Here is a 12,973-nt window from a genome sequence, read left to right as displayed (position 1 = left end):
AGAAGGTAAAACTGCCACTGATTCTAGACGACATAATCCCGCTACAGAAAACCCTGAAGAACCCACTTAAGAAACTATTGGGAATGATTTCATCACGTTTGAAGGATACAAGATCAATACACAAAAACCAATTTTACTTCTATATATTTTCAATAAAAATCTGAACATAAATTTAAGAAAAAAATTCCATGATAATAGCATTACAAATATTTAGAAATAACTTTACCAAAATAAAACAATAGTTATGCTTTGAAAATTACAAACATTGTTCGAAAAGTTAAGATAATGTAAATAAATAGAAAAAGACCCCATGTTCATGCTGGAATATTTAATGCTGTTAAGATGCCAAATTGATCTATGAATTCAACACAATCCCTATCAGAATCCCATCGGAATTCTTTGTATAAATTGACAAGTAGATTTCTAAAAGTTATATGAAATTGCAAGGAACCAAAAATTACTGAAAAAGAAGAACAAACTTGGAGGACTCTCACTTCCCATTTTCAAAACTTTCTACAAAACAACCGTAACCCAGCCAGTGTGACACCGTCTGTGAGGAAGAAAGACAGATCGATGGGGCAGGACCAAGAGCCTAGACATGAGCTGACGGCGGAGGTGAAGCAGCACGGACCTCCATGTCGGGGAGACTCGGCCGGGAATTCCCAACCCAGAACATATGCAAAGGCATTTGAAGCCCAATGTTTCCAAAGTATAAATGTTTCCCATGCTCACCACTAAGCAATGAAAAACGCTGAAGTGTTTTTCCAAAATTCATACAAGTGACCAAAAAACCCCAGGCGGCACCTCCAGACCCTTCTCACCCCTCTAAACGTTCACGTCTGGCACCTTAAACATTCCCCCCTCCACCAGGCATGAGTCTAAGGTAAGGCAGAGCCTTGGTAAACAAGCGGCAACCTACCATTATGTGCTCCAGCAGAGAGTCTATGGCGACGATGTTATCAAAATATGTTCTGCAAAAGAGGACGGGAAATGGTGAGTGACCTTAGTGAGGGCAGAGCATGGGCCCTGGGACACATCCCTGCTGTTCCCTCACTGAAATGAAACGTGACCATCTACGTCTGATTCCTGCCGTTCTGTGGAACAAGGCACAAGAGCATTTTCCAGATACATGGAATGTCGTTACTGACTTTAGCCAGAGGACTCTCATTCAGAGGGAGCGTGAAGTAGTTCTTTTATTGATAAGTACTGATGCAGGAAGGAATGAAACTAGGTTCACTACATGTAACACTGTCATTAATTCTGATCTGAAATGAAAAACATTTAAACTTGCTACACCTCATTAATATGCTTAAGATGTAAATTTACCACTGAAAACCCGACAAGTTCGAAGGTAGCTGAACTGTACTGAGGCAGCAACGTCACTCATCGAGAAGAAAACAGCAGAATAAACACGCTGGTGAGGCCCCGAGGGCATAGTGAATGTACGTTCAGGAGGGTGAGTGGCGAGGAAGGGCTGTGGAGGTGGCTGGCGCACACACCAAAACGCAGCCTCGTGACTGGAGGACCCAGTGCGCATGGAGTGCAGGCATGTAACACAGTCCTTGCAAAGAAGGCTTCTCGCGTGGGCTGTGTTGGCGAGGCACCTGTCAGCACACGTTTGTGTACATCCAGCGATGGACTCAGAATTAGGACAGCGTATAAATAAGCCATGCCTTTCATTTAAAGACGTCGTTAGCTGGAACACACTAAGACTTGGGCTCAGGGCCCCGCACCCTGAGGAATCTCGGCCAGGAAGGGGGGAAGCAGAGCCAAGTGCTGTGTCACAGGAGGGAACGAGCGGGGCTTTGGGAAATTTACACGAGGTTCAAGCACATGGACAAGAGATGCCGAACGGCTTCCCTTTCGATGTGTTTTGAATACTATCACGTGCCCCACAGCTATTGTTTCACTTTATCTCAAGGATCAGGGGATCAAAGAGGATCTCCTTCAATTCCATGTTTCTCTAACTTTATGTTGAAGAAACTAAGTGTAACACAATGCGGCGACTTCAGACTAACTAGTCACGGACGCTAGGAGAGCGTGAGGGTAGAGCAGGCAGGCCCGAGGGCTGCTGGCAGCCTGGAAGGCAGGCCCGCTCTCCCCGTGTGAGCCCCGAGGCCCTGGCCCCGACCACACCTGCGCAGCCTCAGGTCTCAAGGGCAAGCACAAGCAAGACCTGTGCACCTAGGGCTCCGTCAAGTACCTGGACCTGCCGCCACCTCGCCCGGCAGTTCCTCAGGTCCAGCCTCGGGCGATGGGCCTTTTCTCTAAAATTCTGTCTCAGCTACTGTCCACGGGGAAATTAAAATAGTAACAATAGCATTTCACTGACTGATATTTATAGAAAACGCCAGAGGTCTTTTTGGAAGGAACTAACTAGAACATTCCTCTCCTACTGCTGTTAGTTTTCTCCCACAAACAAGACACCCTGTGTCTGACCATATGTGTAACCCATGGACACAAGGGTTGGGGCAGGGGAAGGGGACATCTATAATACTTTCAACAATAAGATACATTAAAAGAAATACACAGCAAACTGCAAATGAGAACCATCACATAACTGTCTCCATCCTTCCCCGGCAGCGTGAACAAGTGAGCAAGGGTGAGAGTGCCCCCATCCTCTCGGCCCGCCCACCTGCCCAATGAAGTCACCGGCAGCCACCCACCCCCTAAAGCACACACTCACTTTGACACGTCGAGTAGAAAGTCATTCAGCTCAGTCTGCTTGGCAAGGCCTCTGCAGAGCTGCCACATGAAACAAAGGCCATTAGGATAAAAGACGTTTGCTTATTTACAAGTAAACATTCCAGAATACTACTGACCTTGTTGAATGTAAAAGGTGTAATACAATCACTGGCTTATAATGTAGCAATACTATCAATCACAACTCATTTTTCTTGAAGGCTTACATGTGCTATACGCACTTCACACTTATGACCTCATCTGATCACCGCGAACACTGCAGGTTAGGGGCTGACTGTGTAACCGAGGCAGGAGGAGCCCAGAGCATGCTCAGACCCAGAGCACTGCAGGGCGGAGCCAGCACCCGGTCCAGACGCTCGGCCTGCAGAGCCGCTGGCTCTTCAAAACCCCTTGCGCTTGAGAAACTGACGTGGACACATCTTCCACCCACTCTCTCGTGTCAGGTCCGAAGTCCTGCTCCTCAGCCCACTTCCCCCCACTTAGGACTTTTCTCTCTATCCCCTGGTCCCACCCTGAGCCGAGCTGGCTGAAGGGGATTCAGAAAACAAAACATGAGGAGGAGCAGCGGAAGACACAGTGCAGAACCGTAGCCCGCGTGTCCCTGAGCTTCCAAGTCTAGTTCCCACGAAAGCTGCAGTGTGCAGACAGGGCATCTTTTCTGGAGAACCCGGGTCTGAAATTCAATGCTGATGTTCACACACCATTTGGTGGAGAGGATGCCTTAACTTAGGAAACAGAGTTAGAGAAATACCCATGTTCCGACCAGTAGAAGACTGATCCTGGGCTTTCGAGGGAAACAAAGATTCTAATAGGACACATGCCCGTGATTGCATAAATGACGGGCAACTGTATATAAGTAGATAAAAATAACTGCCACCTAGGGAAGCCAACGAGTAAGGAAATGGAAGTGCGTAGGTGAAGGTTTTAGAAATCACATCATCGCTAAGGTGCCAACAGAAGGCCCACGGCTGAGGCCAGCGCCCCGGCAGGAAGCTGTGGGACGGGACCCACCTGCACCTGGTGGATGGCCACCGACGCCCAGGCGAGGTTCGCTGTTGCCACCTGAGGAAGGGGAAAGAGCGCCATTAGCCAGGTGGGCCAACCCACAGCGTGGAGGACACTGTCTGAGGTCACTGCACATGGAATACTTTGCCAAGCACAAAGCATCAAATATGGACAGGACTTCTCTTTTATATTCCTCCTTCCTTTACAATGGAATCAAGTGCTTCCTTGTTCCCCTTCATTTTGGATAAAAAATAAAATAAATGGATTAAAAGAGCTAGAGTCCAAGGACTCTAACATAAAATAACTTTAGTGTAATAACAATACTATTCAAAAGCCTCTAACAGCAACTCTAAAATGAGGAAGTATTTCTAAAACTTAGTTGAAGAGTTCTCACATTACTAACTATTCTACTTCTTCTGCTACCCATTCACCTGGCGAGTATTTACCAGGTGTCCACCAGGTGCCAGGCACTGTCCTCGGTGCTGAAGAAAGGGCACAGGGACACAGAATGGCTGGCTTTGGGGACAGAAAAGGAGGTCATGGTTCAATTCCCGGTCAGGGCACAGGCCTGGGTTGCAGGCTCCATCCCCAGTGTGGGGCATGCAGGAGGCAGCCAATCCATGATTTTCTCTCATCACTGATGTTTCTCTCTCTATTCTTCTCCCTTCCTCTCTGAAATCAGTAAAAACATATTTGAAAAAAAAGAAAAGGCGAGAAAGAGAGCGAGTGTGTGCACAGTGCATCAGCTGGCGATGGAGGCCGCAGAGGACCGGGGACTGGGAGTGGGGACCAGGAGCGACGGAAGCCTCAGTGACACATGCTCCGGGGGCCGCCTGAGAGGCCACACTAAAGGTCCCCCTGCAGAAGGGGCTGGAGCTGGAAGGACGGGGACACACACAGGCTCTGACTGGGAGCCTGCAGCCTTGCTCCAGGGGCTAGTGCAGGAGGAGGGGCCGGTGGGGGCAGGATGTCCACCCAGGGAGTGGGCAGGTGCAGCCGCTGAGGGAGGCTGGCGTACCCGGGTGTGGCAGGCATCGCTGCCGTTTTATTAATGTATTAATGAGCCGGTTCCAGCTCAGGAATGGGGACAGAATGCACTGTCCTCCACGTGGGTCTGGCGCTGGCACCTTCACACAGGACAGACCGGAGGAAGCTGCCACCTTTAGGAGAACGTGAGGACCTCCAGAATGCGCGCACTCTCCAGAGTCAGCTACTGCTTTGTCTCATTTACAATAGGACGTACTCTTACTTTTACTGTTTCAATGGATTCTCACTTTAAAATGCCTAATCTCCAGTTTAACCAGTCCCCTCTCTAAATAACCACAAAACAAAAAAAGTTTTTAAAAAATCATTAGTACTAGGATCAAAAGCAAACTGTGGCTTCAACTATTCATTCCTTCATTACTGAGAGGCTGACTGAGCCCTCGGAGGCCAGTCCCGCCCAGCCCCGCCCAGCCCAGCCCGCCGCCTCACCTCCTGCTGGCGCAGAGAGAAGGAGTCCTTGCCCCAGTGCCGGTACAGCTCTAGGATGCCCACCAGGTCGCCAATCGCCGTGACGATCGGCAAACAGAGAACGGACTTGATTCGCATCCCTGATTCCAGTCCAGTGCCTCCCGGAAATCGTTCATCCTGAAAAATTAAATGAGAAAAGGTGTAAGTTCAGTACAATAAATGGGATAACGCAGTCATGACCCTTGACTGGAAGAAATCACCTCATACTCACCATCAATAACACGCAGACCTTTTCAAGGAAAAACCAAATGACCTTGGGCCCCATCGGCAGTGCTTCAGGACACGCTCACCGTCAGCAGCGTGGCTCCTGCACAAACCCGGCTCTGAGCCTACCTTTGTGGAGCAGGGCTCAACCCACTCACACACATCAGCTTCATGCAATAATCAAGAACTTTTATAATGGTTTGTTAAGTATAATGTCACAAGTGAAAATTCAAATATAAATATCATACGAAAGAAATGATATAGGAAATGTTTCTCTTTTATTTTGAATGTTAGGATAACACAAAATTGCATGTTCATGATAGTCATTTTACCTGAACCTCAAAGACTAATATTAAACATTCAAGTCATCCAATAATTGGCAATTTTTTATCAAAAAACTGATTCTTTGAATTTAATAATTTTCTAGCTTAGCCAAATCTCTCAAATGAATTAATATCAAGAAACTTATTCTACTTGTTCAATTTCTGCTGTCTGCGGGATGCTTTTCATGAATCTAGAACAGCACATAAAGCTACACTTACTAGTGTAATTTCCAAACCTTTTGAAAGTTTGCGTATACAATAGAGCATTTTCAGATGACAACTTATACAGTATCTACTTTTAATACTTTTTTTTTACTTTTAATACTTTTTAAAAGTGAAATCTACTTTCCATTATCTTTTCCTAAATAAAATAACTAGTTACCTGATTTGTTCAAGGTCATACAGATAGTTAGAGGCGGAACCACAATTAAAACCCACATTTCATGAATCTCATTTAGTTTTCCAGAGCAAATGGATTGCACCTCAAACCTGTTGGTGCACTTGTCACTTGGAGGGCTCCGCTTGGTCACGGCCTCTGTACCTGTCCTTCATCAGTTCCCCTACAACTGTGTCTACCCACGGGGTCCCTCTGGCTGAAGAGAGGGCGGAACCTATGAGGGGAGCACAGACTCGGAACCTCATAGGCATGTCTGACTTCCCCTCTAGGACCCGGGCCGCCACCGTAAGAGCGTGCCAGGCCGCCCTCCGGGAGGTGGGGGACACACCTGGAGAGCCGAGGCCACCTGAGGCCTGCCAGCTCCGAGGTGGTGGCCAGCTGATGGCAGCTGTGTAAGCAACCAGCAGGAGGGCCCATCCAGACTCATGGGGATAGCAGGTAGTTGTTGTGTGACACCCAGATTGAGGGTCATCCGTCTCCCAGCGATGGCTATCCATTTATGCATATCCTGCTGGGATGTGACATACAGACAGCTACCATCTAGTCTGCATGAGGATAAATATACATTTTTATGATTAACTGGCATATGTTCAAATAAAAATTATTTGAATCTAGCACTTAGTGTTTAAGACATGGTTTTCTGAGCACAAAAACTTTGTTCACATACAAATTCATTTATTGACCTATGTAATGCTTTGATGCTTTAATAAAATGACTTAAATTATACCATCAACGTGGTAAGTCTTCTCTCTTAATTAACACCTCCCCCCCACCCCAAGGGGCAGCACGCAGAGTGAGGAGCCACGTACCCCAAGGATGTCTTCCACGAGCAGCGTCTTCCGGGACTTGGCCACGTAGGCGGAGGTGGTGGTGCCCTGGGCGATGGGCCCCGTGGGGATGAGCCGGGGTCTGCCCTCCTTGATGCCAGGGGGCGTGAACACGCACAGGCTCTGGGAGAAGAAAGAACGGTTTGTAGGCTTTCGTGAGCCCTGGCACGGGGCAGAGACTCCTGGCGTTTCGTGACAATCCCGAGAAGGCTGGGCGCTGGGAAGAGCAGACACGAGGGAAAGGCTCAGGGGCCAGCCTGGAGAGTCTGAGCTGAAACTCTCACATCCTCGCACACAGCACAGGCAAGATGCAGGACTTGAATGAATGAACGTGCACAGAAAGGCTCTTAAAATAGCCTATTTTGATATCTACAAATTAATGACATGAAAAAATAGGAAGCTGTCCTTGGGCTGGAGATGGTGTCTGACAAGAACCAGGCCCGCGCGCCCTGCAGCCTGGGCCCCGACCTGCAGCGGGTCAGTAACAACGGTCAGAGGATGCGGCTCCGTCCCTTTCCTGGAAGCCTTGCTTTCTCAGAGCCTTGTCTCATCTCACATGCAGTCCCTCCACTCTGTGAACGGGCCGCCTGCCACACGCCTGTGATGGCCACACAGGACAGAGGTGAAGACCCTGCTCTGCACGCAAGTTCTGGACACGTCTGGAGGCACCTGCCTGTCAGTTGACTAGGTGGGAGGGTCCAGTTCTGACATCATTTTCAAATAAATGTTTTTAAAAATGATCCACTATTTTGACTAAACCAAATCATATTTCAAAGAACTACCTACTAAACCAGAATCAGAATCGCTCGCCTATGGGCATCCCCTGGGCACTGAGGCAGCACCCTGGCATGACTATATATAATTAACTACACACCCTGTGTGAAAACCGCTGAGGTTCAAGGGATGTCTCCCAGCCGACTTCCATCTTCGGCTGGATTGCTGAGACTTTCAGGTGGAAGGCCTGGAGCATAGATATCAGACCACCTCTCGCCAAACACGTCCCCTGAGCTTAGGCCGCCCCTACGCTGGCTCTGGATAAAGGCAGGAGTCGGGTGTGTTTATTAACTTCTTAGTTGAGTGGTTTGCAAGCTCTGTAATGTCAGAGACCCCTTTTCCGCATAAAATCTCATCTATAATCACAAGGAAGTGAGCCGCATACACCTGGCCCCTCCCCAAGCAGGAGCAGGGAGAGGAAGGGTGACGCCCGGCTGCCTTACACATCACCTTCCGCAGGGGCAGCTCCGCGCCAAACATTTCCATTCATAAGAGCATCTACCTCAGTCAGGGCAGTGCTTGCGTAGTATTGGCTATTGAGTATGCGCCTGTGAAAATATATTTTAAGTGCTTCTATTTTAAAGTATTTAAATACAAGTTCCACACGTTAAAGATTTTGAACATTTACATTGTTATATAGAAGATGATGGATCACAATCGCACCCTTTTCTTTTTAAAGAGTCCAGGAATCAGAATTCCCGTCTGTAAGTGGCAGAGGCGGCAAGGCCTTTGCTAGACCTACTGCCTCTCGTCGCAGTAATTCCGTGTGAGCCGAGATTGGGCGGAGCGTAGAAACAGGAGTCAAGAACAGGAAGAGAGATGATTTCAAGACAGACATTTACAGGATACGGTATATTTAGCTCGAAGCGGTGGTTTTCCCAAGCCCTGGGGAAGTTCATCATGAGGAGATGCCGGGCCGTGTTCCTGTCTCCAGCGACGGGCTCAGGAAATGAACTGCAGGTGAACCGCGAGATGCGGACGGCTCTCGAGGAGCGTCCCGGCCGGATGGAGAGTCAGTTCCCCAGCGAGCGGCACCCGCAGCAGCTCTGGCTATCGCGGTGCTGACTTGGTTGCTTGTCATTTTGGATGGCTTTGCTCTATGCGCATTAAGAATGGGTTTAATAATATCTTCACATAAAACTTAAAACAGGATAAAAAAGCAAGTCTGAAAAAACGATTTAGTGGGAAACAGAACAGACCCACAATCTATCTTAAATACCTAATGTTTAATGAAACGGGAATGTGTGATTCATTACCACCAGCTAAACTGGCAATTCTACTTCCCTTGTTCTCATTTTCCTTTCCATATGCAAGTCAACGGTCTCTTTATTCATGAAACTTCATTTTATGGAAGGCTTTAACTCACCACCAGTTAAACTTCAGAAACTTTTTTAAGATGAAAAATTATTTAGCTGTGCCGTTATTTTTCCTAGGAGACACTAGATGGCGCTAGGTAGTAAATGAACTTAGCCCCATGAAGATGGCATGAGCTCACACCCACCTGGAACTGGAAGTAGATAGGTGACTTTGTTTGCACATTTCTTAAAAATAAACCTTCTAAAGTTTATTGCACAACTGAAAAAGCCACATAACTACTGTAAACTACTGGCTCCAAACTGGCTGCTAAAACCAACAGGCAAACAGCTATCTAGGAACTTACTTGATGTATTAAAAACTATGAATGTATGATTGGACTGTACCAGGTGTCCAGCTTTTACAAAGAGCTCTGATGGAGAACTCCAGAGCACTAATGATATCACCATGAAGCCTGCCAGTACCAACCGGCTGGGGCATGTGAGCAGGCATCCAAGAGAAGAACTGTAAGACCACCGAGGGGTGAACTGAGCCCATCTTCATCGTGGAAACACTGGTTTTGTCCCACAGCATTTCTGGAGCACCTGGCAGTGACGTGCCAGGCGCTGCTCTGGCCGGAACTCAGCGGCACCCGCTTCCTCTCCCAGCTCCCAGGTCCCACGGGTTCACTTCTTCTGCCCCAAAAGGCCTTTGTTTTCCCTTATCTCCTGAGCAAGGTCTTCCAAGCTCTGCTCAACAGGGCTGATCAGCCAAGCTGCTCTTAATGGACCCACTCCCAGCACCCCATCCAATGCAGGGACTCGGGGCACCGCGGGCTCCTCCCTGACCACTTCAATGCCACATGCTGGGATTTAGTGTAGATTTCCTCGTTTCTCTTCTGGCTGCACATGCCTGATGACGGAAAGGACTTGTTCTTCGCCTTTGTCTGTTCTGCATGTAGCAGCGTTTTCTGGTACCTTGCAGGTGTTTACAGTGGGATGATGAATGAATAACATTCTCGTAACATTTAAGCAATGCAGGTTAAATGAACGCTTAGAAAATGTAAGACTCTTGTCAAAGTCACCAAGTAGTGAACTGCACTCACAAAATCTGCCTCCAGAATCAAACTCCTGTGAAAACCTATGTCAACAGTGTGTTGAATAAATGTCCTGCTAGTTTTTAGTAAAGCCTTATTTTAGCACTTTTTTCAATGTCTTCCACTTACTGGTCTACATTTTCTATCATTGTTTGCATTAAATAGAGTAACTTAATTTCCTCGAAAACTGTCCATTTTATTTAGACTTTCACTTTTATCAGTCCACGTACCCTCTTGTATTTTCACTGTAACCACTGTTTTGTTATTTTTAAAATTACTAGGCATATATAATGGCTTTCTCTTCTTTGTTAATTAGGTTAACAGTGGCTTATCTTAAAGTACGTGGAGTTCCATGTGTATACAGATTTTTTTTTCCTGTATCCACAGGTTAAACTGGTCAATCCCAAGAGGCAGGGATTTTAACTGACGACAGTGCTTCTGGTATCCAGGACAGGGTGTGATCGAGCCCAGTAAAAAACATGTCCAAGCAATATATCCACTTATTTTTGTTCTCTTATTTATTAATATCCTTTAAATATTATTTATTCACATCCTTAAAGTACTAAACATTTTTATTTATTAATGTTCCAAAAATGAATAAAAATGTTTAATACTTTAAGGATGTGAATTTTCCACTGTGAACTAAGTTTGGTCACAACTTTAGCAATATTGTAATCAAAGTTCATCAACATTGTTCTCTAAATAGTCCACTCACTATATTTGTTTTCTTTTCTTTGTTCAAAGAGTAACTGGGCTTACTGTTAATGTTTAAATATAAAGGTTCAATTTCCTTGTTTTCAGCCGTTACGGGGATCTAAACTTCGTAAATAGGCGCTAAATACACCAATGTTGGGTATGACTTAAAGAAAGGGAACCCCGAGTTGGTAAATCCTAACATAAGATGCTGAATTAAATATGTAACGTTTTTGATCTGTCAGCAACGAAAAGCACTCCTGCATTGTCTGCCCATTTTCTGTGACTGTTTTGTGTTATAAATGTCAACGTTCCAATGTTTGTTGTGTAAACTTCGGGGGAGCTCGACCTTCCCTGCAGACTGAGCCCTCCACAAATCAGGTGACCTCCTTTTCCAACCTAATCCTCTCTCCCTCCAGTTCAGCTCTGCTCTTGCTCTCGTGGCACGTGCTCTCTCTCCTCTGCATCTCTGGGAGCAAGTTTGCTCCCGCTGAAAGGTCCTTTTCCACTGGGCCTGCTTTGTCGACATGTCCCTCTACAAAACAGAAGGAAGCTGTGGGGGGGTTTAACCTGACTTACATTTTTTTTCTTTTAATAGGTGGACCTATTCTACTTGTAATTTTGTTGTGACATATTTTTATAATGAGTTTCATAATCATATTTGATGTTTTATTCTTAGTGTTTTAAAGCTATTTAGCTTGTATTCTATAACTTGTGTTTTCTTTACATTTTTCCTCTCTTGCAATATTAATGCAGATATTTAATTATACTACTGAAACTTCTGATATATTTAAATATTATTTAAAATAATGTTTCTTGATACATCAATTTCAGAAAATTATTTCAACTCATTCTCATTCATGGAAAAAAAAGAATACTTTTATAAGTATAAGAATTTTATAATTCCTTCCATCTCTATCTCAATCCATGGTATTTATTTATTTTTTTTAAATATATTTTATTGATTTTTTTACAGAGAGGAAGGGAGAGAGATAGAGAGTCAGAAACATCGATGAGAGAGAAACATCAATCAGCCGCCTCCTGCACATCCCCCACTGGAGATGTGCCCGCAACCCAGGTACATGCCCTTGACCGGAATCGAACCTGGGACCTTTCAGTCCGCAGGCCGACGCTCTATCCACTGAGCCAAACCGGTTTTGGCGCAATCCATGGTATTTATTGATCTACACTTAAAATTTTATCTCAGTCTATTTAGATGGCATATTGTAATTTTGTCACCAAAGCATATACATTTTATTTTCAAAGTTATTTAAGAAAAGCTTTCTAACTAACTATGATTCAAAATCCTATGCTCAATCTTTAAAAACATTGATAAACTTTGTATAATATGGTAACTTTCATGTGCAAAAGGAAGGAATGTAAGGAAATATACATGCATCTGCTCATCTGTGCAAAGAAGTGTTTTATTTTATTTTATGGGGTTATTGGCTTACATTGCAGAAGTATGTCAACATCTGTTGCAAGCAATATGGCAGATGAGATCATTTGATGCTCCTGAAAAGAACAACTTTAAAATGACGCAAAGGCGGGCGTAGAAAAACCTGCAGATCTTTCATAATGCAGTGCTGGGCTGAGGAAGGAGGACCCACAACCATCGAGAAGGAAGTGTAGACAGGATTCTGCACGTAAGCCAACCCCAAACTGGAAGTAGCAACCAAAGCTCGCCATCTCGACGTTCCCTCGGGAAAGCCGCCTGGGGACCCGAAGACCAGAGGAAGCCTGGTCCTCTCCAGGGAAGGCTCAAGGGAGACCCTGCCCGGGGCCACGGCCGGCAAAGGGCTGCCCCAGCTGAGGCTGAAGGGCAAACACACTCACGGCCGCAGGGCCCCACCCGGAAACCAGAGCCTCTTGCATCTACTGCTGGAGCCAGAATGGAACTCTCCTCTGAGAAAAGTAACTGTGCGTCACGTGGGCGGAGACTGGAACATAAACCGCTTTGTAGAACGAAAACAACTCAAGTAGATGATTTGGTTTAAATGGTCTTGGATTGGCCACGCCTTCCTCGGGTGATAGGCAGAAACAAATACATAACCTCTCTAGGAAAGAAACCGCAACATGAGCTTAAACAAACAAATACATGCCCTAACCGGTTTGGCTCAGTGGATAGAGCGTCGGCCTGCAGACT

At 45.9% G+C, this 12,973-nt stretch overlaps 1 protein-coding gene across 2 annotated transcripts in view; it reads right to left on the bottom strand.

Annotated features, from left to right (window-relative positions):
- The window catches only part of PDE10A (phosphodiesterase 10A), a 230,988-nt gene that overhangs the window by 27,639 nt on the left and 190,376 nt on the right, over positions 1 to 12,973 (bottom strand). For both annotated transcript variants that reach the window (XM_015558396.1, XM_015558397.1), the window contains exons 7-11: positions 6,954 to 7,094; positions 5,182 to 5,337; positions 3,715 to 3,765; positions 2,687 to 2,745; positions 920 to 971 (exon numbers count right to left, since the gene is read on the bottom strand). In XM_015558396.1, coding sequence (XP_015413882.1) covers positions 920 to 971; positions 2,687 to 2,745; positions 3,715 to 3,765; positions 5,182 to 5,337; positions 6,954 to 7,094 — 459 coding nt within the window. The remainder of the gene's footprint in view (positions 1 to 919; positions 972 to 2,686; positions 2,746 to 3,714; positions 3,766 to 5,181; positions 5,338 to 6,953; positions 7,095 to 12,973) is intronic.

This window comes from Myotis davidii, unplaced genomic scaffold (assembly GCF_000327345.1).
Source record: "Myotis davidii unplaced genomic scaffold, ASM32734v1 scaffold592, whole genome shotgun sequence".
Taxonomy (NCBI): Eukaryota; Metazoa; Chordata; class Mammalia; order Chiroptera; family Vespertilionidae; genus Myotis; species Myotis davidii.
This window is presented reverse-complemented; position numbering and strand designations above follow the sequence as displayed.